Source organism: Artemia franciscana, chromosome 15 (genome assembly GCF_032884065.1).
Source record: "Artemia franciscana chromosome 15, ASM3288406v1, whole genome shotgun sequence".
Classification (NCBI taxonomy): Eukaryota; Metazoa; Arthropoda; class Branchiopoda; order Anostraca; family Artemiidae; genus Artemia; species Artemia franciscana.
Genome location: NC_088877.1, coordinates 5,487,282 through 5,514,783, shown reverse-complemented (window position 1 = coordinate 5,514,783; position 27,502 = coordinate 5,487,282). Strand labels below are relative to the sequence as shown.

Here is a 27,502-nt window from a genome sequence, read left to right as displayed (position 1 = left end):
TGTTTTTTTTTCTGTTTTTTTTTTTTCAGTGCAGCTGGCGGTGCATTGGAAATTCACAGAGCTGTTTAATGGCTCATTTGAAAGGTAATTGATGTATTTAAAAACCTTTCATAAATAATTTTTTTTAATCAATTTTTTTAAAAACTCCATTTTTCTATAACTCTGTAGTAGCAAGTGTTATTATTATCTTCCTGCATACGAAAATCAAAATAGGATTTTTACCTTTATAAAAAGCATGTAGAAATAGTTATGTAAAGTACAGTAATTTTCGGGGGGTACTAACAAAAAATCTGATTTTTCAACTGAAACTAGAATAATTCCTGATATTTTTAAATAAGATAACTTTATTTAACTGCAATCTGCAAAATATTTATGATGTCTGAACAATAATTTTAATTTTTCTAATCCAAACCAGATAAATACCTGAAAATATTTATTATATGATATTAAATATTTATTATTTTAAATATTTATTTATATGAAAATATGCACTGTTTCTGAAAGCTTTTCGTGTAAACCAGTCATCTTCTCAGTAATATTCGGAAGGTAAAACTTATCTGTTATTTTTCGATTCCTACACCAAAGAGGATGATAGGAAGATTTTTACAAAAAATGGAAATAGGCCACTCGAATATTACTAAAATCCTTATTCCTAAAAAAAGGACAAAGCCCAAAAAAGTAAAGAACAAAATGATCTGAAAAGCTAAAATAAAGCTTTCCAAAGGCAATGCGATTCTATACGATTATATTTGCGTCGACTGGCTATAATTTTAGAGTAACCAATCTGGATTTTTGTTCTAGCGTTCCGGACAGCATACTCACGAAAAGTTAAAAATTTTTTGGTAAGTGTAAAACCCAACCACCGCATCGAATCCACATGATGAATAGAAATTTTTTAGAGCTTAGAGATTAAGGAAAGGATGGAAAATTGAAAAAAAAAATACTCACATTCACCAAAGTTAAGCGGAAGACCGATTTTAGTAAAAGCATAAGAATATTTAAGAACCATCTGCGGTAAACTGAGTTTAGACCAGCTAAGTAGAAGAATATCATCAGCATAAGGAAGGTATGAAATATCAGTTTACATAAAAAAACACAAAGAACAAATATTCTCAAGAATACTAGAAATAAAGAATTTAAAAATACTAGGAGATAATACTCCACCCTGCCGTATACCCCGGCGAATAGGGACAATAAAAGAAGAAAGGGCATCATTAGTTTTCATTCGCAGATAAAGTTTTACACTATTTTAAAAAGTAGAGTTAGTGGCCCTGAAATCAAGCTAATACCCGTTCCCAAGATACCCCCTTACCCGTTCCCAAGATATTGTAGAAAAGCCTTTTTGGTAACTTGGATCATTATAGTTTCTTTCAATTTAGCTCAACATGTCCCTGAAAAATTTCCAAAATTTTGCCTCAATGCCCTTAGTCGTTTAGGACACATTCAGTATCAAACATTCCGCCCTTCTTAATGAAATATTTTGCGTATAAAAAATAGACATGTTGCATTATTCACGTTCCTCGTCCCGGGGCTGTGGGGCAGGGCACCCCCGAAGGCAAACTATTAGACGTTGTAACTATTTCAAATAAAATGTCTCTTTGAGATCTCAATTAGCGCTAAGGCGAGAATATAAAAGGGCAAGAGGGGGAAGGGGTGGCTGATCTTCCTTACCTTTTTCAGAATACCTCCCAACATGCCTTTAAAGTTTCAACTTAACACCCTTAGCCGTTCCATAGATATTGCTATAGTATCTTTTTGTAAACCCTCCAACTTATAGTTTGCTTTGATTCTGTTGGACGTTCCCCTCGATATTTTCTAAAAGTTTTACTTTAAGGTTCTTAGCCTTTTTAGAGACTCAGGATCAAACATGATACCTTTCCACAATAGCCAACTGGTATATAAATAACGGGCGACTTACCTGACAACAATTGCCCCAGGGGCGTGGGGGTTAAGTCATCCCAGGAGGTACAGTTATTTGACTTTAACGACTAGTTTCAACAAGATGACTATTCCAAAATTTTTGTCAAATTTTACAGAGGAAAAGCGCAGTCAAAATTAAGTAATTAATTTTGTATTTTTATTTTGACGCCTCAGCATGGCAAAACTAAAAAATCTGTGGTATTATCCTTAAAACTTCATGATTATCAAACAACCAAAAGACAAATTTTAGAAAATCGCAGGTTTCCAAGTATGAATAGATATAATATAGTTCCACGAGGCAGTTTTTTTTTTCATATCCTTGGTACTTATTTTTTTATGTCCTTGGTACGTTTTTTTTAAATATAAAAAATATTCCATTTTTCTAATCGGCCTTCTCCCCGCTTTTTTTTTTGCGTGTGCACCTGTCTTTAGTTGTCGTTGGGAGTCGGAATATTTGTTAATGTTTGAATTTTACGGAGGAAAAACGCGGTGAAAATTAAGTAATTAATGTTGCATTTTTTTTTGAAGGCTCAACGAATATGTGATATTCTTAAAACCTTATGGTCTTAAAACAACCAAAAGTAAAATCTCAGATAATCAAAGGTTATCAAGATCTAAAGTGGTTCTAGGAGGCATTTTTTTTTTTTTTTTTTTTTTTTTTTTTTTGGATGTATTTGGTACTTACAGAGCTTCCTCATAAAAAAGGCACGAAAAACACAAGAGCCATTGCTTAATTTATAACAAAATATTTATTTATACAATAATTAAAAATACATTCAGATCTTAAGACGTATAATTTTCAATTAGAAAAAAGAAAAGAGAAATCTTCAATTAGAAAAGAAAAGAAAAAACTAAAAAGATACGAAGGTGGCAACATTCCTAATACTGGCTCAACTTCCAATTAAATCAACTTTCAAATCCACGAAATGACTATCCTAAACAAATATACAAACAAGCGCGTTTAAACCTGTATGAAAAATATGATGTCTTAGTGGATGGTGCAAGACACTTACTGCTCCTAGGATTCATGCAAAATATTTTTTGGGGTACGGAAAGAATGAGATGGTGCTAGCAACAAAATTCTAGATGGGGACAATACAAGAAGAAGAACGAATGACTTTTTTCTAACTTATTTACGATGTTTTAATACAGTTTTCAAAGTTAAGCCGAACATTGGACATTTTTATGGAAAAAGAGGTTTATTTAACCTTTGAAACACACTATTTTGCGACAAACCTTCAATTATAGCTTGTAACAAAAAAAAAACAGTATACCTATATGATTGGATTCTTTAATTTCAGATCTATCCATTTATTTAACAAAATTTGATATTGCTTAGGCAATTTCTTAGAGTTTGTTCTAAGCTTCCCTACAAAATAAGAACGTTTCTAGCTTTTCCCATGTTTCTGATCAACTAAAAAACAAGAATGAAGTCTCAAAATGTAGTTTGGTAGATGGATAAAACTGAATCTTGGCGTTCGAGTAAGAGCAAAGTTGTCGTATCATGTTGAAACATTAAACCCCTTAGACTGATGAACAAAAGCACATCAAAGACTTGTAAAGAAACCATAAAACCTTACAAATGTTGGATTTTGCCGTTTTATAATAAAAAAAAAACAAAAAAAAAATCATTTCAACTAGGAAAGGTCCATTGGGGATTTGACCAATAACACAAGTCCATATAAAATTGACACGATTTAATGTAATATTTCACCTTAATGTAGTTCAAAATATAGCTTGGTAGATGGATAAAGCCGAGTATCAGCCTTCGAGTGATAGCAAAGTTGCCGTATCACGTTGGAAACATTAAAGCCCCCTGGACCGCGGAACAATAGCATACCGCAAATTTGTAAAGAAACTCTGATATTGACTCAAACATATTGCTCTTCTTCGGAGAGCAAATCTAGTCACCCTTAAGGAAAGGAGAGCACAAATTTCCTTGCGTTTCACCCACAATGCCATGCATAACCCTCGTACTACTTCCCTTTTCACTCGTGAACATTTACCCCAACCCCTGAACACGCCCCCTACGTTTTGTTTCAAGAAACATTCCCTTTATTGTCCCAATAAGAGTTTCCACTGAAAGATTTAGAAGAACATTCATCCCTCACATAATTAAAATTTTAAATCAATAATCCCCCCCCCTCACTCCACTTTTATCTTATCGTTTGAGTGTTTATTTGGCAATTGCAAATTTTGTAATTCCGGCTAGCTAGACTTTTGTTTAAATTTGTTTTCCCTGTTTTAATTTTACGAGTTTTTATATTTACACTTTTTTATTGATTGTAATTTTATGATTTTAGGACGTTGACTATTTCTTAAATTTCTTATCAATTTTTTTTTGTACTGATACTAAAGTGCGAATTAAGCCTTTTTGGGCTTGTGATAGCCGCTTTGTTGAAATTCTTATCTCTTATCCTGTAAACCAAAACGTTAGTTTGGCTTTTCTGTAATAACAAAAGAAAACAAATAAATAAGAAATTATATCATTTTAGCTCCAAACGATCCAATGGGGATTGGACCAATAACATAAGTTTGGAAAAAATTGGGACAATTTAATGTAATTTTTCAACTTGATGCAGCCCATAATATAGCTTGGTAGATGGTCGAAGCCAAATATCAGCCTCCGAGTGACAGTAAAGTTGTCGTATCACGTTGGAAACATTAAAGCCCCCGGACTGCAGGACAATAGCATATCAAAAACTTGTAAAGAAACCAAAACGCTTTTCTGCAATAAAAAGAAAAACAATAAAAAATTAGATCATCTTAAATCCGAACGATCCAATGGGGACTTGATAAATAACACAAGTTTGGACTAAATTGGAACAAAATTCAAGCAGATTTTCAGCTTCTGGACAAGAACCCAATTTTGACGGCCAAGACCCTTACAAATAAGTGATGACAAAAATTCTTAGAACAATTTTTACTATATCTGTCTTCTCCTTTCAGTATTAAACAATAAATTTATTGATGACAGTTCTCAAAAGTGCCGTTTTGTTTTATCCATGCTAGAGTTATAACATACACTATATATAATATATACTGTATACGATGCAAATATATAACTGGCATGCATAGAAATAAATGTAAAAAAAAGAGACACGAACTGGGGGCTAAAAATGAGCCAATTAAGAAACAATATTTTGTACAAGTTTGATCTCCGAGTTGAAATCCTCAAAAACCCATGAAAGCAGTTAAACATATTAAATAAATATACAAAATATAATATAAAACATAAAATCAACGGAACCAGACATTAACGCGCACCTAGCAACTCGTGCATTAAACTGTAAATACTTCGATAAAAGAAGCAGATGGAAAATAAAAGATAAATTTATTTTCGTACTTGAAACGGTATATCTTATACAACGCCTTACTTTTCAGATTCAATTGAATAAGCAGATTCAAGAACAAAAGAAAGAGAAAAAAGATAGACAAAGGGAGGCAGCAAAAGAAGACTTAAGATGAATTTAAAGCAAAGAAATTTTGAAATATTAAGCATGTCAACAAAGTAAATTCAGTTTGGTGGCCAAACAAAATGAGAACAGACGCAGCCAAACTGTTTATTACAAAAAAAATTATCCACCATAAACAATCTTTACAAAGTTTTAAATGTTTTGTAAATACTCGTCATAGCGTTGTATGTGTTTTGAAATTTCCTCATAAAATGAACTACGTGTTGTCAACTACTATATTTTTTCTGCCATGAAGTGGCAACAATGGAAATATTTAAGCACCAATACAAAATAAGCACAAAAAAGGCTGAAGAATGATACTGTTTTGACTGTGAAAATGAGCTCATTCAGCGAACGTAACGTACACTTTTTACAGGAGCCGATTTAACCACCCTTCCGACAACACTGACCTGTCCCCTTGCAACTTTCATATCCAACTGCCCCTAAAAATGTTCCTTGACCTTAAAAAATTCAGAATAATAGCCAACTGACAAATTAGTTGAATAAATGATGCAACACTTCATATAAATTTGTTCCACGGTACGGTAAACACCTAAAACATGGTAAAAAATAATTGGAAAAACAGTAGAAGATGTATAAAAATTCTTTTAAAATAGACAGCGCTTTTACATCTTAAGACGTTTTGTTTTTAGTAAGTTCAAGTTCTATTTACTTTCATAAAATAACAATAACAAAAACAAAAGTACCAAATGGAAATTACTATTTGGACACGTCTAAAATTAAAAATATATACATTTATATTAATAATAGTTTAAAGACTTCATGTGAGTTTATACACGTGAAAGAACAAGGCTGAATTTATTTCGATTTCAAAAAAGAGAGAAACAAAAGCCAGCCTATAAACTTATCCTCTAATATTAAAGACTTCTGCGGTATTACGACCCAGGGAGCAGGGATTACGATCCATACTGGTTGCATTATTTCTTGGAAACTGAGAACGAAACAAGCTTGTATTTATACGCGCAAAACCTCAAGTTTAGGGCACAATGCAGCCCCCCGTCCCTAAGATATAATGTTACCTGCTAAAAACTAAGGTAATTATTCCTGCTATTCTACCCTGGACAAGTGTATTCTATTGGAAAATATGCTTTGCAAGAGCAAATAAGCCATACACTTTTTTAGTATTGGTTCAATAACTTTTTTAAATTTATTTTATTTAAAAATTTTACTTAAAATTTAATTTTTATATTGAAGCTTTTTTTTATTCAAAATAGCCAACATTTTTTTTCAAAATATTTACTGATTCGGTAGAACTGAAAGGAATAAACAGGGAATACATAGAGGAGCAAAAAGAATCACTCACTGCACCTTACTAGAAACAGTAAGGCGGAATGAGTAAGTTCGAAGATACACAGAAAAGTCGGTTGCTGACGGTTTGGATAAGAAAAGCACAAGTAAGTTATCATTTCCAGAGAGAGGAGAAAAGGGCAAAACGCTTAAGTAGAATTTTTTACTGCATCTCAATAAGTTTGACTTTTGACAATAATGAAGTTACTCTTTGAATACAAACAAAGAACAAAACACTTTAGTTTTTTCAGCGAACAGTAATAAGGGTCATATAAACGGGCCCAGTGAGAGACCTTAGAGTCCAACGCGGTAAGCTGTTGAAGAAAAATGATGATAGTCGCATGTAATTGCAGTTGCAAGTAGTCTTTGTTTTAATCACAATTACTCGCAGTGGCATATAGTCGCAGTAGTAGTAGTAGTAGCATTTGTTGTTCAACATCTCGCTCAATAGCAACTGCAAGTTTCAGCTAAATCCCCTCCCCTTAGCCAGTCCTCAGATTTAGATTAGAAAGGATTATATTAGTTCCGGACCTTCAAACTAGTTTTATCTTTAATATCAGTAGCCAAACACTTTTTATCTTACTGCCCTTAAAGAACCTTTACAGTACGAATTTGCAGTCGATTATTAATTTTTTCGCAAAATATTTGAACATTCGACGTAAGTGAAAGGAGTAAATGAGAAAGAACAGAGGGAAAAGAAAAAAAACGATGGCAGGGGAAAATTGAGGGACAGTCCATCCATATCCTCAGCTGCTACTGAAAATATGAAAAGCCATAGATGGAATGGATGACCAAGCAATGGGAGTGAAAAGAGTTTCGACAGCAAAAAGAGTTAATATAGAAAGCTTGGCAGCACTGGAATTCCAGTTCAGTGCCACCAAATATTGCCCGTAGAAATATATCCTTCTAGCATTTATTGATTAATCATATTTTTTTTATTCTATATATTGAATGTATTTTTCACTCAGTGTTTTGGTTTCTTTTTTTAATAGGTTTTTATTTTTATTATAATTTTTTAATAAATAGGTTTTTATTATAATTTTGTTTTATTGTTTTTTCTAGTTGTTTATATAAAATATCAGTTGGTTTAAGGTTTGAAAACGCCAGGTGACTGATTTTTTTTACAATGATTTTAACCTGCAATTTGACTAACGCTGAATCTTTTTATTTTTTTCACCCGCTCTACCAAGTCCCGTATCGCCTGATTTCAGTTGTAGATTTTCTCATATATAAATAAGCTCTCCTTCTATCCGTCCTTTTTTTATTACTTTTATTAGTAAATGTCTTAAATATTATGGTTTCAATGTTTAACGATTTAACGTTTTATTCCATGATCCCCCTCCTTCACTGGTCAAGGAGCCTTTGTTGGGATTTATGATTGTATTATTGATTGATTTTGTAATTTTTTGGTTGAAATACATCTTATCTTAAATTTTAAGTCTCAAGCAGAAATATACCCAAAATTATCCCCCGGATGAAGTGAATGAACGGGTCAGTGGATTAGTTAATTCTCGAAGTCACTAGAACATAAAAATAGTTATTCCTATAGAATAAGCTTACGAGCGGAATTGAGCCTTTAAGACGAAAAATGACTCCACTAAATTAAAATTTTGTAAATAAAAATAGCCAGTACTGCTAAAAAAAAAATTAAAATATATATATATATATATATATATATATATATATATATATATATATATATATATATATATATATATATATATATATATATATATATATATATATATATATATATATAATTGGGTAAATAATTGCTTCTGGGGCAGTAGTTTCTTCTATATTTAATCAAGCTCAGAAAGCACGTAAAAGCAAAAGAATGGAGAAAAAATTGCATTCCTACCGGTACTATACCCTATAATATCCACTACCAATGGCACAATTTTTACCTCTAACACTTAACAAATTAAACCACTTCCTAATTCAGCCATACCTGACGAACAGTTAAACTATATGTCGGGTTGTCCGATCCTCGATACGATATCATGGATATCAATACCCAGTAGTATCGTATTGTTGGATGATACCTTCGATGTAGAAATATTGCGCTTTTTAGCTCCCGTTTATCATTGTCCAAAATTTAGTTTTGTCCAAGAAGCGATCATTTATGGAAGTTAAAATGAGAATTTGTTTAAGATGCTATTGACAAAAGAAACGAAAAGGAATATGACCACTCTCTAATAAACCTATAAAGAGCAAAAAGTGACTAGGTCCTTAAACATTTGATCAAAATCACAAGTTTTATTTTTAGATTGATTATTACTGTCTACTTTTCCAAATTGTTGCTAGGCCAAACAACTTGAAATCGCACTTAATGTTGTATTTGGTCCAGAAAATGAGCGGGGAAGTATCCAAGATTTCCCGTGATTTTACCATCATTTTCTTGAACGTAATTCTTGAAATTACGAGCTGATCACTGTTGATCTAAGTCCATAATATAAATAATCGGAGTATTTCACGACCCCCCTACCCTTCCCCCCTCCATAGATTTAAACATTGAAATATTTGAGGATAAACTTAACCAGTAATTACCTTCACAAACCTCCCTTTCGGAAAAGGGATATGATCTACTTCTATAATCCATAGACTTTAGGACTTTTCTGTCCAACTTCTCTTCCCCTTTCTTGTAAAGTAGCTAATACAACTAATAATAATAACAATAATAATAAAAGCAAAAAGAGCAACTTTAATATCATTTCCGCTTATAAGAAAGATACTGATCCCACCGCGTGATACAATTTCTATTTTTTAATTTTATTAAATTATTTTCATTTTCATCAATTTTATTAAATTTAGTTTCTTTAAATTAGTTTTTCATGACTATACATTAATGACGAATAAAATCGTTCATACGTCAAAAAAGACATCTATCACTCTACTTTCTTAAGTCCTATTAAATCAAGCTGGCTTTAAAATAAAGGCCTTCACAGAGTAAGAGTGCCTAATTAAACCACGTGAGCATAAAACCTGCTTAAAGGTGGGAATCTCGCAAACTATTTTGGAAAACATTAAATAAACAAACAATACATTCAAAACCCTTGTGCTGGTGTAGTGGAAGTAATCGTGCCTCCCAATCGGGGGCTCCTGGGTTCAAACCCGCCCGGCACAAGGGAAGATAATATTTATAATAACCATTTATGAAACAATACATTCAAGGTTAATGCTTACGAATGCTACTGGATGCAAGCATAGAAGCACAAGTTTTTGCAGCTTCGTTCTGAAGAAACAAAATTAAGAATCAGAAGATATTTTTACAATGTCATTTCAAGGTCATCCAACGAGAACATATGCAAACATCTTTCTACAAAGGGTGTTGACTCTGATCAAGACGCGGTCGAGTAGTGTCGTATGCACGAATGACCTCAGATTGTGGTACAGCTCCATGCTCTTCTTGGGAGAAAGCAAATCCGTCTAAAATAAATCGATGTAATTAATAAAGGGAACCACAAAATTATCTTTAGCAATTTGTCTTTTCTGATAATCTACGAAAATCGCTTCCCAATGAGCTATCAAGGAGTAATTTAACATAATTTTCGTCTATAAAAAAAAGTTGATTCTCAATTAAAATCAAGTATTTGCGGTCATCAAGCCATGGCTAATTGTAGAAAAAACCAAGATAGATAGTCAATGTGGGAGGCAAATCTGGTATAAGCCTTTTTTAGGATTGTATACAAATGATGTCATTTCACTTGTTGGTCAATAAATCTATCATCCACCCGTCCATACATCATTCCTAGGGTAGGACTAAGGTAGATAGTCATAGAACTAAGGTATGAAAGATCTGATTGATTTTGGGTATTGATTCTGATTGATCAACAAGTGAAATGAAGTCATTTTTATACAATCCTAAAGAGAGCTTATGCCAGATTTGCCTCTCACCCAGACTATTTGTCTTGGTTTTTTCTATAATTAGCCATGGCTTGATGCCCGTAACTATTTAATTTTAATTAAAAGCCAATTGGTTTGTGTGTTTGCGTCCATAAAATCTAACCAAAAGAGTGAACTCTGAACTATTTACATACAAAGCAGCCCAATGAAATTAGAAAAACTGATTTTTATTCTGAATTATATAATGTCTGGTAAACAAAACAAAAGTTTAACATCAGATTACTAACAATATTACTGATAATAGTAGTAGTGACAGAAAAAAACGGTCTTAACAAAAACAATAAATGATAAAATATAACTATCATAAAACATATCTTAAGAAATTTAGGAGTTTTCAAAAGATACAAAATCAACAATTTTTGTTAAAATAGAGCATGCAGATAAAAATCATTCAAATACTACTTAATACTACCCTTCTTTAATAATCACTACTTAATACTTAAATACTACTCTCCTTTAATAATAACTCTTTATTTTTATTTTATTATATTATTTTTAATTTATTTTTTTTTTTTAATTTATTTTATTATTTTTATTTTATATTATTTTTATTTTATTTTATTATATATTTTACTTTATTTTATATTTAATAATAACTATTCATTTTTATTATTAAATACTACTCTTCTTTAATAATAATTTTCACTTATTTCTTGTTAGACATTTCTATCCTTGTTTTAAGTGTTAGAGTTTCTTGTTAATCATATTTAATAAATTTGGTTTTTTTCAACATTTAGCCTATTTGCGTTTTTAATTGGCAGTTATGTCTGCATTAGTGATTGCTTGTCGTATTTATGAAACCCAATATAAGTAACCAAGTTTATACTACGGACATAATAATTGAACAAAAAAAAACTAAAAGAGATTATATCGTAGGAATTTGAACAGCTTCAACATAAATAAAAAATCCTTATTTTGAAAAAAATGACGCATGCCAAAGAAAATCAATATAAAAAAAGAAATGATGTAAATTTAAAAAACGAAGCATGCTTGCCTCCACTGTAACAAAAATAGTTGAATAAAACAAAACTAGAAAAATTGTATCTTCAGAATTTTAGAGCTTTCAAGGACATAAAATACTTAAATTTAATACTTATTAAATGAATTATTAATATAAGTATTAAATAATATTAAATACTTAAGTATTTAATATTAAGTATTAAATACTTAAAAAGGAACATACAAAAATTCGATATAGAAATAGAAAAGGAGTAATATTAAATTTAATATTACTAATTAATTTAATAAATTAAATTAATTAATTTAATAGATTGAAATAGAAAAGGAGTAATAAAAAACGTTTACCTACACAAAACTATAGCATGACACAACAAGAAAACGAACAAGTACACTTAAAATTCGGATGAAAACGGGGATTATCCATCAACGCTACTACGAAAACGAAAGCCACACAGATAAAGCAAAAAAATATTTAAATACTTTTTACAATTCATCCGGCAAGTCCTATGGCTAGTTTTTTTCATAGTCTGAGAAGTTTGACTTTTGGCTCACTTTTTTATATAAATTTAATAATGAGGAATTAGTGGTTTCTAAGAGAATTCCCCACAACAAGAAATAGCATCTCAAAGCGAAAAAAAAATTTGTTCGTTTGATACCTGAAAATTATTCTAAAAATCTTGTTCGTTTGATACTTTGAAAATTATTCTATAAATCTTGTTCGTTTGATACTTTGAAAATTGTCCTATATATTTCCTGTATTGGTCAAGTACTCTTTTTTGGCGTTTTTTTTTGGGGGGAGGGGGGATTTGTAAAGTTTAACTCTTCTTTTGCTCAAGGAAAAGGTTGCTGTATTGTTTCTTTCCTATTCTTGATCAGTTTTCTTAAATTTGGTCCAATCTCCTTCTCTAGCCGTATATATTAAAAAGCGACTTATAAAAATTAAAAAAGATAGAAAGTTACATTTTGAAACAGTAAAACGGTGAAAAGTACAACATTTAGTTTTTGAATTTTAAATCAGCCTTATAGATTATTTATAGAGCAAAATCGACATTATCTCTGACACTATATATGTCTTTTATTTACTTTTTGTCTATTTATTCGGTCTTTACTATTCATTGTTGTCATTTTCACACTTAGAAGATTGGCAATTTGACAAAATACAGGTATTGTAAACAAATATGAAACATTCGTATAGTCGAAAGATTTCTCTTCTTACTGTCTTTGAAAACACAAACACTGCTTTTTCTGGAGAATTTTAGAGTAAAAAGTCAAGTTATATTCAACTAGCCTTTCTTTTATGGTACATCATTTATTTATTTTCTTTTAATGAACAATTTACGCCATCTTTTCACCTTCAAATTAAGAAAACAACATCCAAACAGTGATATATGCCCCACAAGCCAATGCCGCAATTTTGTCGGGATCTCAATTATCCTATCTTAAATCCAAGAAGTTATTTAACTAAAATACATCCACTAATGAACCCAGTCTGTTAAAAACAAAACAAAAAAACAAATAGACGGAGCTGCAAGGTGGGATCCGGAATCCTTCCTTGTAGCCAGCAATGTAGCCAGTAGACACAGCTCTAAGCAGAAATTAAAATTTTTCTTTGTAGGTTTAAGATTTAGTTAACTACGACGCTAGCTATGGAAATCCAACTTCTTCTATTATTCTCCTACTATTGTTCTTTCTGGCTCTTTCTGTTCTGATTGTTCTCCTTTCTGTTCTCCTATTATAGGCTTTCTGTTATTGTTCTTCTTATTCTGTAAAAGCAAAGCAAAAAAAGATGTCTCTTCCAAGGTGGATGAATTGTCCCGACTTATTTGGATTTGAAAGCAATAACTGGAGGATCAAATGGTCAGGAACGAATCTCTTATATGTTTAAGCAACCAGAACAAAATACAAGTATATATGAAACAGCAACAGCGTGAGTTCCCTTTTCCAATTTTTACGTGAACCACTCCAGAACTTTACGATTTTGGTTGAGCTCCTCTAGCATCTGGAGAAGATTCCTCCAGAACTTTACGATTTTAGTTGAGCTCCCCTAGCATCTGGGGCAGTTTCCTCCAGAACCTTACGATTTTTATTGAGCTCCTCTAGCATCTGCAGTAGTTTCCTCCAGAACTTTACGATTTGGTTGAGCTCCTCTAGCATCTGGAGAAGATTCCTCCAGAACTTTACGATTTTGGTTGAGCTCCTCTAGCATCTGGAGTAGCTTCCTATAGAACTTTACGGTTTGGTTGAGCTCCTCTAGCATCTGGAGTAGTTTCCTCCAGAACTTTACGATTTTGGTTGAGCTCCTCTAGCATCTGGAGTAGTTCCTATAGAACTTTACGGTTTGGTTGAGCTCCTCTAGCATCTGGAGTAGTTTCCTCTAGAACTTTACGATTTGGTTGAGCTCCTCTAGCATCTGGAGTAGTTTCCTCCAGAACTTTACGATTTTGGTTGAGCTCCTCTAGCATTTGGAGTAGTTTCCACCAGAACTTTACGATTTTGGTTGAATTCCACTAGCATTTCAAGAAGTTTTGCATTCTATACCTAATACTCAAACATGACGGTGAAATATACATTCTGCAGAGCCACAAGTCAAAGAAGCTCAACACTTAGCAGGAAGGCAAACAAGTCAAAAAACAAAAGTGTGTACACAGTAGCCCTGACACGATTTACCAGAGCGATAAACGAGTTCTGAAGGAGTATTGATCACATCTATGTTTGACTACATGGACACACAGGATACAAAAAAACTCCACATTTAAAGAGCTTGTTTGAGAATAGTAAGTGAGAACTTAGGTGACGATTTATGTTCAATATCCCGACAACCGACTGCTACAGACTGACCTTATTCAACATCTTGCCTTTTGAATTCGCGAAGGGAAGGGAAAAGACAGAAAATGAGGACTCTTACCCAGTCCCTTCCTGTTAGAGAACAATTATCGTATCTCAATGATGCTATCACGGGACAGGGAAACAGAACAGACATCAGATCAATTATTATGTCTCTCATTACTTTTGTACCGAGACTTTACAGGGTCAGGTAAATTCTACAAATGTCACAACAAAAATTTTGAGTTTGTGCTTTCACAGCTTCAAAATTTGTCTGTGAATAAGTTTTAACTTTTGGCCTTTGGACCTCTCAAGACAGGAGAGTGTAGTGCCACAGTTTCCATTTAAAGTGCCTATCAAATTGCACAAGCTTCAAAAGAAAAAACTGAAGGTTTTATTTAAATATGTTGTCATGCTTAGCTGTCATGGAGATCTGCAGTCCAGACTAATCTGACCTTGCATTAGCAATACATGGTTTGCAGTCCGTTGGAGAAAAGGGTCAATGAAGGTGAGTCAAAATCAAACAAATACGCTTGAACTAAGACACTAATACTTGGCTTAACCCATTTTTAATCGAAACTAGCCAAAACGAATCGAAACTAGGCATACATTTACAATCATAGAGATACCCGTTCCTGGAGCGTACTAAGACACGCCACGAGCTATTCCTTTTTACCAGCAAATTGAATAAAACCCAACGGATACTGAAGCCAAAAATACTTTAGAGAAGCCAGAGAAGAATAAAGAATTCCAGAAAGAGATCTATCCAACTTTCTGAAACATATGTAAGCTACCTCCCCCCCTTCTAATAGTCCTTCTCTTATTATTTCTGCTAAAAACAGGAATGGTTCAAGTTTCGGTGATTTTGATAGCCTAAATTGGCATCAGTAATTCCAGCTATTAAATTTTGAGCGAGCAATTGGCAAATTTCCCAACCTGATGTGCCTCCGCATAAAATGTCCAATAGCGATAGCCACAATATCAGATATCATCACCGAAAAAAAATAATTTTCAAACTAACCAGGAAAACAAGCTCTTCATGCCAGGAAGCAGTAGGGAAGTGACTTCGAAAGGACGATTATTCAAACAAAACTGCAAAACAGAACCCCCCCCCCAACAGAATTCAACAATTTATAGCAATGATCTCAGATAGAAGAAGTACCATAATTTGGTACCTATCAAGAAAATTTCATCAAGCATGAGCACGCACGAGTCCTTCCGTGTGAATTCTTGACGTCTGTGTTCAACAAGGGTTTGTCGTATTCTACAATTGACGGGTATAGAGCAGCTATCTTATCGGTGAAAAATCATATCCTGCTTTATCAGTGACAAAACACATGCCAGTCATTCCCTCCCTAGGATCTTGAAATACTTTTTAAGCCAAATGTCTACTACCCCTTATAGATCTTTAAAGTTAACAGATATAAAACTATGAACATATAAAAAAAATGATCCTCTTTATTGACTTGGCCCGTAGAAAGAAAGGGAGTGAGATATAACAATTAAATGATTCACCTGTAAGACATTTAGAAGATGATAACCTAGAGTCAGACTTTTTGCCATAACTTAGGATTAAGACTCATAAACCTTCACAACCTACCTAATCCGTTGTCTTGGTTCAAACTACGGCTGACATAAAGCTGATATACATGTTCTAGACTTTTTTTTTTTTATTTATGATGTTGGTGAAAAGATCACGTAAACTGTTCATCACAAGAAAACAAACCTTTATAAATAGATGAAATACTTCAGGAAATATCAGGAATAATGCAAAATTATTTCAATTTTAAAAATATTATATTTGAACGTCACTTCCACAGTCTGTCTAGGTACATATTTGGCAGATGGAAACCTCACTAAGTTTCTTATCCTTAATGACTTGGTCAGATTTTTGGAAAAATAAGCAACAACAAAATTGCCTTGTGTGAATTGCCAAAAGCGAAATTATCCCTTAAGCGGAAAGCAGAAAAGCAAGATGAAAGCATTCTCATTAGCAGCAATAACATCACTCTATAAAAAATAACACAAAAATTGACTTTCGCTATTCTTAAAAAATAAAAAAAGAATCACATGAAAAAAACAAATTCCGTTTTTCAAAGTTTTGTTAAATAAGGAGTCGAATGAATATAAAGTAAACAGCAAGATCTGTCAATAAACATGACCGAGGGTACAAACTAGGGTCATAGGGGTTTTGTCCCATCACCCACAGATGGCACCCCCAATTTGAGTTGATTACACTCCCGGACGGGGTATCCAACACCAACCAGGATTTAGTAACACATACAAAACTAGAGTTAAGTGTCATGCCTCCCCTCGATTGTTTGTCAGATAACTCTCCTTCCGTTCTTTCATTAATTTCTTTTTATGTTAATGTTCGTTCACTTTTTCGCTGTGAATTTTTTTAACGTCTTTTGACATTAGCTAACTAATTACGGTTCACAAGACCACACCTGGCCATGAATCATCCAATCGCCTAGACAGATTTTTGGCACCGTCTGACTGAATGCGATTGGGCAGAAAAAGTCATATATTCGGTATGGTGGGGTGATTAGCTTACGTCCATCACTCGTTCACGATTGGTTAAAATGCCGCACGGAGATATATCCTCGTACAACCGTTAAAACAAGTATTTTTGTCACTTTTGTTCAGTATCTTATCCCTCGAAAATAAACAAGAAAGTTCTATAATTGTATTACAGAGTTTTCATTTTTCCCTTGTTCCAGGCTAGTGTTGAAGTAATGAGATTTATACCTGGTATATTTCTCTTGGAGTATAACCCCCTTCCCAAAAGTCGAGTTGAGTGCACCTTGACAAAGAAGGTACTCAGGTATATGATATTGTACACTAAAGTAGTTTTGCCTATCGTATAATTTCCGTTCAGGTATACCTGTGGCGCACGCCTCTTCTCCAAACCGGTTTTGGGTCTGTCGGCTCAAGGCGATTATTAAACAACACCTGGTTGGGGCATTATCAGCTTCGGTGTTCCTCTTAGTCTGAGTTAAGTTTTCACCAGACAAATTTAGGCTAAAAAGGCTGCTTACGGTTATAATTCGCCAATTCACCAGACGAATTTAGGCTATAAAGGTTGCCTACGATTATAATCGTTATGGGTTCTTTCATTTGGATCATAGTGTGTGCCACAGTAATACTACTGACCCGCTTAATACACAAACAATATGATTATATCCTCGGTTTATCCCCTTTGTTAAATTTTACCTCCTAACCTCAACCGAAAAAAAGCTTCACGCCTGAAAAAGCTGAAATCTCTCATTTTACCTTCTAGTAATATCATTAAAATATGAGAGACATGGCCTATGGTTTATGGCAAGAGGATATATAAAAATATAGAAGAACAACAAAGAATGAGAAAAAAAATAATGGTGTTAAAAGAATCAAAGTAATAAACGAGCGCTAAAGAATTACAGATTATAAGAAAATAACTTACGAGCAATAGTGACATCCAGTGGAGCTCGATGCCCCAATTCTCATTATAAAACTATGACATGCACCCCTTGGTTTTGGGTATGACAATAGAAACAAAAGAAGAACAAAAAAAAATATATAATATGAAAAATGGTGTTTAAAGTATCAAAATCATGATTCTACAGGTTTTGACATTATAAGAAAGAAAGTTATGAGCAAGATCGATTTCAACGCAACTCGGACACTTCTAGTCAGTATCCAGTGTTTCAATATGAAAACGTGACAAGCGTCCTTTTGTTTTAGGCAATACTATACATAAAAGATCAAAAAATGACAATAAAATAACCATGCTTAAAGTACCAAAATCATGCTTGAGGTCTAAGACCTTCGAGACTATAAGAAGAAACTTGCAAATGAGATCTATTTTAAAACAACTAGCTGGTATCCGAACCCTCACCCTGAAAAATTTGACAAAAAACCCTTTGGTTTTGGTGAGATAAACAAACAAAAAACAAACATAACAACAGATCAATATTAATAAAATTAAAGGCCGGTATGTGATCCCTTATCGCGAAAAATCGACAAAAATCATTTGGTTTTGGCCAGAGAACAACAGAACAATATTAACAAAAGTAAAGGCCAGCATCTGACGCAGATAAAGTAAAGGCCAGCAGTGAAAATCTAATCCCTCATCGTGAAAAAATGCCAAAACCCCTGTAGTTTTGGCCAGTAAAAAAAAGTGATCAACAGAACAATAGTGATAAAAGTAAAGGCCGGTATGTGATATCTTATCGTGAAAAATTGGCAAAAATCCTTCGTTTTTGGCCAGAAAAAAAGCAAAACAATAAAACAATGCTACAAAGAATATGGTCGGTATCCGAACTCTCATCATGAAAATTTGATAAAAACCTTTTTGATCTTAATCATGGAAATAAAAGCAGAACAACAAAACAATGCTAATAAGAATAATGGTGTATGAAGTATGAAAATAAAACTTAAAGTCTAAAGACTTTGAGATTATAAAAAAAGAAACTTACGAGCAAGATCGATTTCCAGTGCAGCTCGTACACTGCTAGTCGGAGACGGACGTCGAAAGACACTCTTGACATTACGCAAGAGTCTGGCAGTTTCAGTGAGCCTGTAGATGCAGACAGAATAATTATGAGTAGAAGCTCTAATGCGATTAAAATTAGGCATATTTCTTCGAAAATCTTTATTCTTTTTAATTTGAGATCACGTGAACATACCGTGCTTAATAACGCTTAAGGCAAGATTATTAGTCAGTTTCAGTCTGGCAATTTCAGTGAGCCTGAAGATGTAGACAGAAAAATTACGAGTAAAAGCTCTAATGCAATTATAATTAGGCATATTTCAATCGAAAAACTGTTCTTCTTTTTAAGTTGAGATCATGTGACCATACCGTGCTTAATAACGCTTGAGGCACATTATTAGTCAGCTTCAGTGAGCCTGAAGATGTAGACAGATGAAACTCTAACGCAATTTTAATTAGGCATATTTCAACCGAAAAACCTTTCTTCGTTTTAATTTGATATCACGTGAACATACCATTCCCAATAAATTTTCCGGTAAGGTAAGCTAACCATTTGAAGGCTTATGTTTATTTTTCAAAAGCATGCATAAAGTTAGAAGAGATTTGACTGAACTGGGTAATTTAGATTCGTAGGTTGTTAACTGTGAGTCCTTTAAATCTTAAAATTCGGATTCTGAATTAAATTTAGCACTGTACCGTTACGTATTAAATTTATGTTTAATTTATATTTTATATTTATATTTTAAATTTATATTTAAATTTATATTTTATATTTAAACAGGATTTTAATTTAATTAGAGGTGATTTAAATGGTGTTCTAAAAAGCAAATCATTGAATCTTACAATCTAGAATCTAAGCTTCGAAGGAAATCACAGCTAGAGTGAAATTTTTGGCAAATATTATGACATAGTTAAAGAAAAGTAAAAAAAAAAACATATAAGAATAATAAGAGCTATTCAACTCTTTCAAAAATGAAACTTGGGCTTATTCAACGAGTTTCTTGGGGCATAAAAAAAATTAGCTTGGAATTTTTCCTTCTTTAGTTTTTTTTTCTAATATGATTAATTAATTGTTATAAAACGTACTTCAAACAAGTACTTGTTACTTGTCCCAAGTAAGTTTTTTTGGGATGGGGGGCTATTAGTAGTTTAGCTGTTAAATTTTTGTTTGCAGTAAATTGTACATGAGCGTGACAGAACTACAAAAAGGCTTATAACATCCTTTATTTATTTGCAGACGAATCTGGACGAAATTGGAAGAATTTGCAGACGAAGCAGACGAAATTGGGGTGCAGTCGCAATTACCAAAAACTGAGCATGTCACTAAAGAAGTCCCACGTATTATGATAAAAAATATGAATAGTCTCGGCTGCATAAGGTAAGTTACACTGAGTATTTACAGTAAGCAAAAGTCTAGTGGTGAGGCGAGTTGGTAAGGGCAAGTAGCCTACATATCAATAAGAACAGACCAAACCGTAGGTGGGACCAGGTTGCCATATGCTTTAAAATAACACCGAGATAAAACAAAGGATCATAGATATTTGTAGTCTTTTCTATGTCTGTCGGTATCTTTTCTTTTTTTGGTTGCCTCCGCTAGTTTTTCTTTGCTATTGGTAATACCCAAGTTTTATGTTCGTTTGATTCTTTTGTTCCCTTTCCTTTGTTTATATGTTCTCTTTTAAACCTTTTCAGCGCTAATTGACTCACTTTTTTCAAATTTTGTTTTAGTTTTTACCTTTTTAACTTTCTGACATTTTGTCGTTTTTTTTTTACTAATGAATGGCTTTGCCTTTCTGATTTTGTTGTTTTTACCATTGTTTAGCCAGTTTTTTAGTTGTTGTTATATTTTTATGATTTTTTTTATGGTTTTATGACTCCGGAATGCGAATTCGGTCCTTCGAGGCTTGTGATAGTCATTTTTTGAAATTAAATATCTTATCCTCAAAAACTATAAATCCTTTGCTTGTAATTACGTGAGTGAAACGACTCATATGGATTTTCACTATAGAAAGAATGCTCTTTCTTGTTGTACTTTTTAAATCCTCAACAGACTTCCTTCCAAAAAGCTGACTCTCCCAAAGGTTTGGACTGTGCAGCTGAGCTGATACGTCTTCGTTCCCATGCAGGCATAGCTGAGCACCATTGTCCAGGCACCACTATTGTTGACGAGTTATTATTGTTATTTTTTTAAACATAACTCCTATAAAATAACGGAGACGACATCTAGACACTGAAATACAGGTAAGTGCATATGAACAAAAGTCATCAGCCTTAAATCCTGAGCCATTTTCGTCTTTTGATTAAGAGAAAGTTCATTGTTTGAATGAAATTTCGACTTCACCAACTCCAGTCCTGTACAAAAGACGCTTGATAACTCAATAGGGGGGAAAATACAACATTCGATAGCTCTCATCTCCTATACACCGAATATTTACAGACTGTAATTTTGACCAATCGGAAACGAGCGTTTGCCAAAAATTGTAGTGAGTCTTATAAGAGTCACCAGCCATGAAAAGGTTAAGAGAAAGTCTATTGTTTGGCAATAAGAATTTCAGCAACGAGATCTCTCATAAGGTCCATTAATCACATCTTTAGCTGTCCTTCCCCCTACCAGTCGATATTCACTCCTTCCACTCTGATTGGAAGGTGCCCATTAATAATCCCAGTATTTAAAAAGGGGAACAAATGTGACAGCCAGTAACTCTAAGTGATCAAACTAACTCTAGTAACTCTTGGGAGAGTCCAGTAATTCTACTGATTATAATTATAATTACTATAACAATCTAATACTTATAGCCATTTATATAATATATATATATATATATATATATATATATATATATATATATATATATATATATATATATATTATAACAATTTATAATTATGTATTACAATTATAAGAAGCATGGTTTGAAACACGTATCACATCTTTAACTGTCCTTGCCCCTACCCATCGATATTCACTCTTTATAATTTACTTTCTTTATGCCTGCAATTATTAGTCCCCTACAAGATTCGTACTACATTTTTACAACTCGCTTTTAATCAGTTCCTTTCAAATATATGTCACATCCATTAGTGGTTCTTCTAACAGTTCTTCCCCATTACTTTTCACCCCTTGTAACTTACATACCCTAGAAAGTTTTTCAATTATATAAACACATCTATAGTAGTTTACACTCCTACCTCATTTGCCCTTAAATGTCCCCTACTCAGTTGTATAACCTTATATTAAATGATAAGCTTTACAGAAATGTGATTCGAGCCCTGCTTTTCAGGGCTATAATGAAGGAAACGTAACGATCATTGGGCCACGTTTTACATATGGTAGGTTACTAAAAACCGTGCTTTTTAGCTACTCATCTGGAGCAACAGGAAGGGAGATGGGGTTCAAGAGAAAGGATTAAAAAAAAGGACTTCATAGGAAGGGGTATAGAGTGAAGCTTCGAATATATCGTGATAGAGGAGGACCGTTGGCAGCTTTGTTGGCATCAGGCGACCTGGTGCCAAGATCAGTTGTTAACAGTAGCAGTTATGAGTTCTGGTAAATTTACTGGTTGACAGTTAACCAATAGTATAGTTCAAGATGAGTCAAATTTTTGTTGGCTTCAATCCAACGGTATTAGTGCCTTCCAATAGCATGCATTTAAAAAACCAAAATGCAAAAAAAATGAGCAAAAAATGTACACAATGAGCAAACCACCAATGATAAACTAGAGATACTTCCATAAGACAGAATAGTTAGCAAATACAGAAGTTACAGAAATAACAGAAATTATAAGTAAATTAATAGCCTACAATGCACTTGGGGGCAATTCAATCCTAAGTATATATTATAACCAGCCGAAAATTACTACCCTATCGTTTGAAAGCCAAAAAACTACCACCCAGACTAGTTGCCAAGCTTACCAACTCATACCAAACCATTATAAACATTTACTTACGACAAGGTTCCAAAGCTGTTTCGACTGTGACATTACTGAAAGTATTGGGTTAAATATTAATTCTTTTGAAAGGATAAGGCTGATGATTAATTCTTTTGAAAGTCAGATACAAAGGGCATGTGTTTTAGATCTCAGTTACTGACAGAAAATCAATTACAAAATTAAAATTAAAATTGTATCCAAACGCTAGATGGCGTTGATGGTTTTTTGACAGTATTACCGCCAGTATCCATTTTTATAAGTTATTCATTCTATTTTTACTTGGATCAATTTCATGAAAAATGGCTTAACTGACAATTATGTTCTTAATAGGGTGAAACTGAAATTTCAAATTAACTAAAGCACATCTGTTATTGTTCTTTGATAAGGTTCAATATCTTTGCTTTTGTAAACTTGAATATAAATTATTATGATTTTCTGGATAATCGACTAAGCAAATAAGTTTCAGCAGTTTGCAATGCCTTACTCTTTTCTTGTTTTCTTGAAAAGTCTTGCTGATTTTTCACCATTCTCCTTTTACCCAATTGACTCCATTCTTCCCCGTATATATAAATACTTTTACAATGTGCTCTTAAAAATGGCCATACAAAAAAAAAAAAAAAAAAAAAAAAAAAAAAAAAAATTCAAAATTAAGCAATTTACATTCTTTATGCGCCATTTTAAAGAAAATTTAGCTTTTAAAACTTTGTAATGCTAGATTCTTTTGAACCATTTTCCGTTACAATATAGTTAATTTCCCTATTATCGGTTATCCAATTTGCTATAAATTTCACACAAAACGGTAAAATATTTTGATAATAAATTACGTTAGAAATAGATAGATGTTACAGCTTGGATATGATTTTTGAGTTATTAGAATTTGTTTTATACAATACTTATATAAGATTTGGTGGTGATTTGTACATGCAAATTGTGGGAATTCCCATGGGGGGGAATGCCAGCCCATTTATAGCTGACTTGTTTTTAAGTCAACTAGAATACAAATATATGATGGATAAGAATAATCCAAATAATTTAAAATATGTTTTGTCAAATAATAAAAGATATTTAGATGATATTTTGGTCTTAAATTGTAAGGATTTCATTGATATTTCTAAAAATATATATCCATCAGAGCTTATTCTTGAACCTAGTCATGGCGCTGGTCATGAAGATCATTTCTTAGATTTAAATATTAATATTTGTGATAATAATAAATTAAGTTTTAAAATGTATAATAAAACGGACGATTTTGATTTTGAAGTGATTAGTTTCCCATTCCCTGAAAGTAATATACACTCAAATATCACATATTCAGCGTTTTTCTCACAGTTACTTCGTTATGCAAGGATTTGTAGTAATTATATTGATTTTAAAATAGATGTAAAATCTTAAGCAAAAAATTGATATCAAGAGGTTTTTCTGCAAATAAATTAACTTGGCAATTTAAAAAATTTAGTTTTCATTATAACGAACTTTTAAATAAATATCAAAAGAATTATCTAGAAATACTTAAAGAAATTTTCAACTAATTTCGGAGGTTCGAGAAATGATGTTGCAGCGCCAATTATTTTGAATTGTGTTTCTAATTTAGCGGATTTTTTTAAAAATTAGCCACATGGTAAAGATGAATTCTATAATTGTTTAGTTCATTCAAGTTTTTTGTAATGTGTTAATATTTGTGATTTGGTAAAATTTATTATATTTAGTTTACCTATTGTTGCTAAAAAGAGGGATATATTAACAGGATAAGTTTTTTTTGGTGTTACTTGGTTGTTTTACATTTGCTGTTGTTTTTTTTCTTTCATAGGCATGTATTTTGGGGGTGATACCTGACACGGGGATGCCATGGATATTCTGTGGTAGCCACAACACTTGGCTGGGTAGAGAATTTAAAGTGGCGAAACCCTATAGGCCAGTGTATTCTCCTGATGAGCCCTTGTGTTGGGTTGTTGCCTCTGAATTATTTGTCTTTATTATTTTTTCTATTGTTTGGTAAATGACGACTTATACTTATTGACGACATGACTGCCTGTCCATGGATTATTCTTTATGGTTGATTGTGTATGGCTATGCTGTTTGACCTATGTGATTGTATGGATGAGTAGGGTAAAGGCCTCAAGTGCTGGTCTATATTAATCACTAATTTAGGAGAACAGTCTTCCTTTTCTCCTTCTGTCTCTCTTTTTTTCTTTTTTTTTCTTTTTTTTTGTGTGTGTTTGTGCTGTTGCATTGGTGATTTCTCTTTTCATGATATATATATATATATATATATATATATATATATATATATATATATATATATATAGCTATCATAACGCAACCCGAGACCATATTTCAAACTATAATTAGCGCTTTGCATAAAAAAAGAACACCTCTCCCCACTCCCATGGTCCTTTGGGTAAAGCTAAACCTTAAGAAATTCCCCAAAAAAAAACAAATTTGGATATTCAGTTTGTTTCAACTGTGAGACATGGTTGATATTTAAAAAAAAATCAAATAGCGCTACAATTTTTTTAACCTTTTTAGGAAGGAAACAGAACAAAATTGGAGAAATTCAAAGAGTAAAAAGAATAAGACAAACATCGATTAAAAAGGCTTAGACATTTCCCTTTGCTGACCTCCCTTCCTTCCCGAATCAAAAGTCTGGGTAAGGCCCTGGATTCCAAACCTTGATCTTGTTTGCATCGAAGAAAAACGCAATTTTCCACTTAAATTACTCGGAAGAAAATGAAACCGAACAAGCCCTCCCCAGGGTTTCAGGACCACTAAATTTTTTAAGGCCCAGATCAAGTATCTCATCGTAAGACTTCTCAGAAAGACAATAGGCCAACACAGGAGCGATTCAGAGGGAAAAAGAGAAAACAATACCATTATGTGAGCCAATATGATTCATTATGAAGTGAGCCTAGATTTTTGTTTATCGTAATATTTTTGTCTGAATACATAATACACTAAATATACTGAGTGCATATTTGAGGTGAAACTTGAAGCCGTGTTAAAGTGAAGTGAACCCTAAAGCTATATTGAGGTGAAGCCTAGTGTCAAAGAATGATAGGCGATGATAATAAGAGTTTACCTATCTTTCACATTTCGAAATTTTCTTGGTTCAATTTAAAATGGTAAAATTTTTCCTGGTTAAATTTAAAATGGTTAAATTTTTCTTAGTTCAATTTAAAATGGTTAAGGTTGTCTTGGTTCAATTTAAAATGGTTAAATTTTTCTTGGTTCAATTTAGAATGAGTAAGTTTTTTTTTTTGGCTCAATTGGCTCCTCGATCTTCGACTTCAAAACATTATTCAAAATTTGTTTTTAAATGTAATTTGTTTTCTTGAGATATTTTTTTTTACTGTAGAACAGTACGCCTTTCCTCCTCCTTTTTGAAAACAACATAAAGCGTAAAACCTGTATGTAAATAGTTATGTATAAGAACCAAAAAAGATCCGGTTTTATATTTGTGCTACTTGTTGTGGGCACACATACCCCCGTAAAGGAGTGATGGAGGGTAAGTGGAATTTTTTAACGGCAAATTCCAATAAATGTACTTTGAGCCAATGAGAAGAATCTTAATATCAATAGATACATCAAAAGAATCAGATTATTATGCTGCTTCCAGTTTAGTATATATAAGATTCAATATAAATATATAAAATTCATCCAGTTTAGTGTTACCCAACAAAAGTTACAAGCCCGAGTTTTGAAATGGGAGGGAGGCACACCTTAAAATTCAAGAAATCTTGATGAAAATCACATCATCAGATTTAAAGTACCCGAGGGCCCTAATGTAGAAGTTTCAAGCTCCTAAATACAAAAATGTGAAATGTTGCTATTTTTGCCATAAGACAGATGACGGATGTGTGTTTATTGGTTCCTTTTTTTTCTTTTTTTTTCTGGGGATGATCGTACTAAAATAATGACCTAAGAAGATCCAGAAAGGGCGCATTCGAACGCACATTAAAATTTAAGTGAAAAAATATTGAAGGGCAATTGACCCCCTCCCATACCCATTAATTTCCCAAAGTTATCTGATCAAAATTTTGAGATAGTTATTTTGTTCATTATAGTTGAAGGATCAAATAACTAAGTCTTTGGGAGGAAAATGACACCCCCCATTGCGTAGGGAGAGGCCTGTAAGTTATGAAATTTGCCCATTGTTTACGTATGGTATCTATTATTGGGAAGTATGCATATAGTTTCCGGGGAGAAGGGGGGACTTTGTGCTTGGGGTTGATTTCCATTATAGAATCTTCCTTGGGGATTTGCCATATCATTTAAGGTTTGTCGTTTAAAATTTCAAAGTTGCCTCCCAGTGTCTCCCCAAAGAGAGAAAAACACATATCTTTTAAGTCGTTGACTTCTAATACTTTATGTGACACATCCTTTCAGTAACGGTTAAAGGCCTCCTAATGTGGTGGGGGGGGGCAAAATACATCTAAGAAGAAATTAAAAAATAGAAGGAATTGAATGTCAGAAGAACTTAGAGAGGGGCGGCTTCTCCCCCAGCGCAGGCCTAGACCGCCACTGCACCCTCTGTATATAATTAGAGGACACAAAAAGACTAGCCATACTGCTTTTTCTTTTTTAATGCCCCTTCTTCTCAACCACACTTGGTTTCACTAATTAAGCAATTAGTACACTGCTGCACCTAGTTTAGAGCCATAAATTCTCAAAAAATATCACATAAACTTTAGGTATCAAAAATTTGAAGAAATATTACCAAATATGTTACC

General features: G+C 32.8%; 1 protein-coding gene across 12 annotated transcripts in view; it reads right to left on the bottom strand.

The window, feature by feature from the left end:
* Positions 1–42: 42 nt before the first annotated feature.
* Positions 43–27,502, bottom strand: part of LOC136035969 (probable phospholipid-transporting ATPase IA) — a 188,967-nt gene continuing 161,507 nt past the window's right edge. For 5 of the 12 annotated variants that reach the window (XR_010619585.1, XR_010619584.1, XR_010619588.1 and 2 more), the window contains exons 19-22: positions 22,794–22,828; positions 18,833–18,933; positions 9,870–10,112; positions 43–5,928 (exon numbers count right to left, since the gene is read on the bottom strand). Coding sequence is in view for 4 of the 12 variants with exons in the window: in XM_065717865.1 (XP_065573937.1) it covers positions 9,972–10,112; positions 18,833–18,933; positions 22,794–22,828 (277 nt within the window). In the remaining 8 variants the exon portion in view is untranslated. Of the gene's footprint in view, positions 5,929–9,346; positions 10,113–18,832; positions 18,934–22,793; positions 22,829–27,502 lie in introns of those variants that run through there. The other 7 variants (XM_065717867.1, XM_065717866.1, XR_010619586.1 and 4 more) reach the window with 6 other exon arrangements.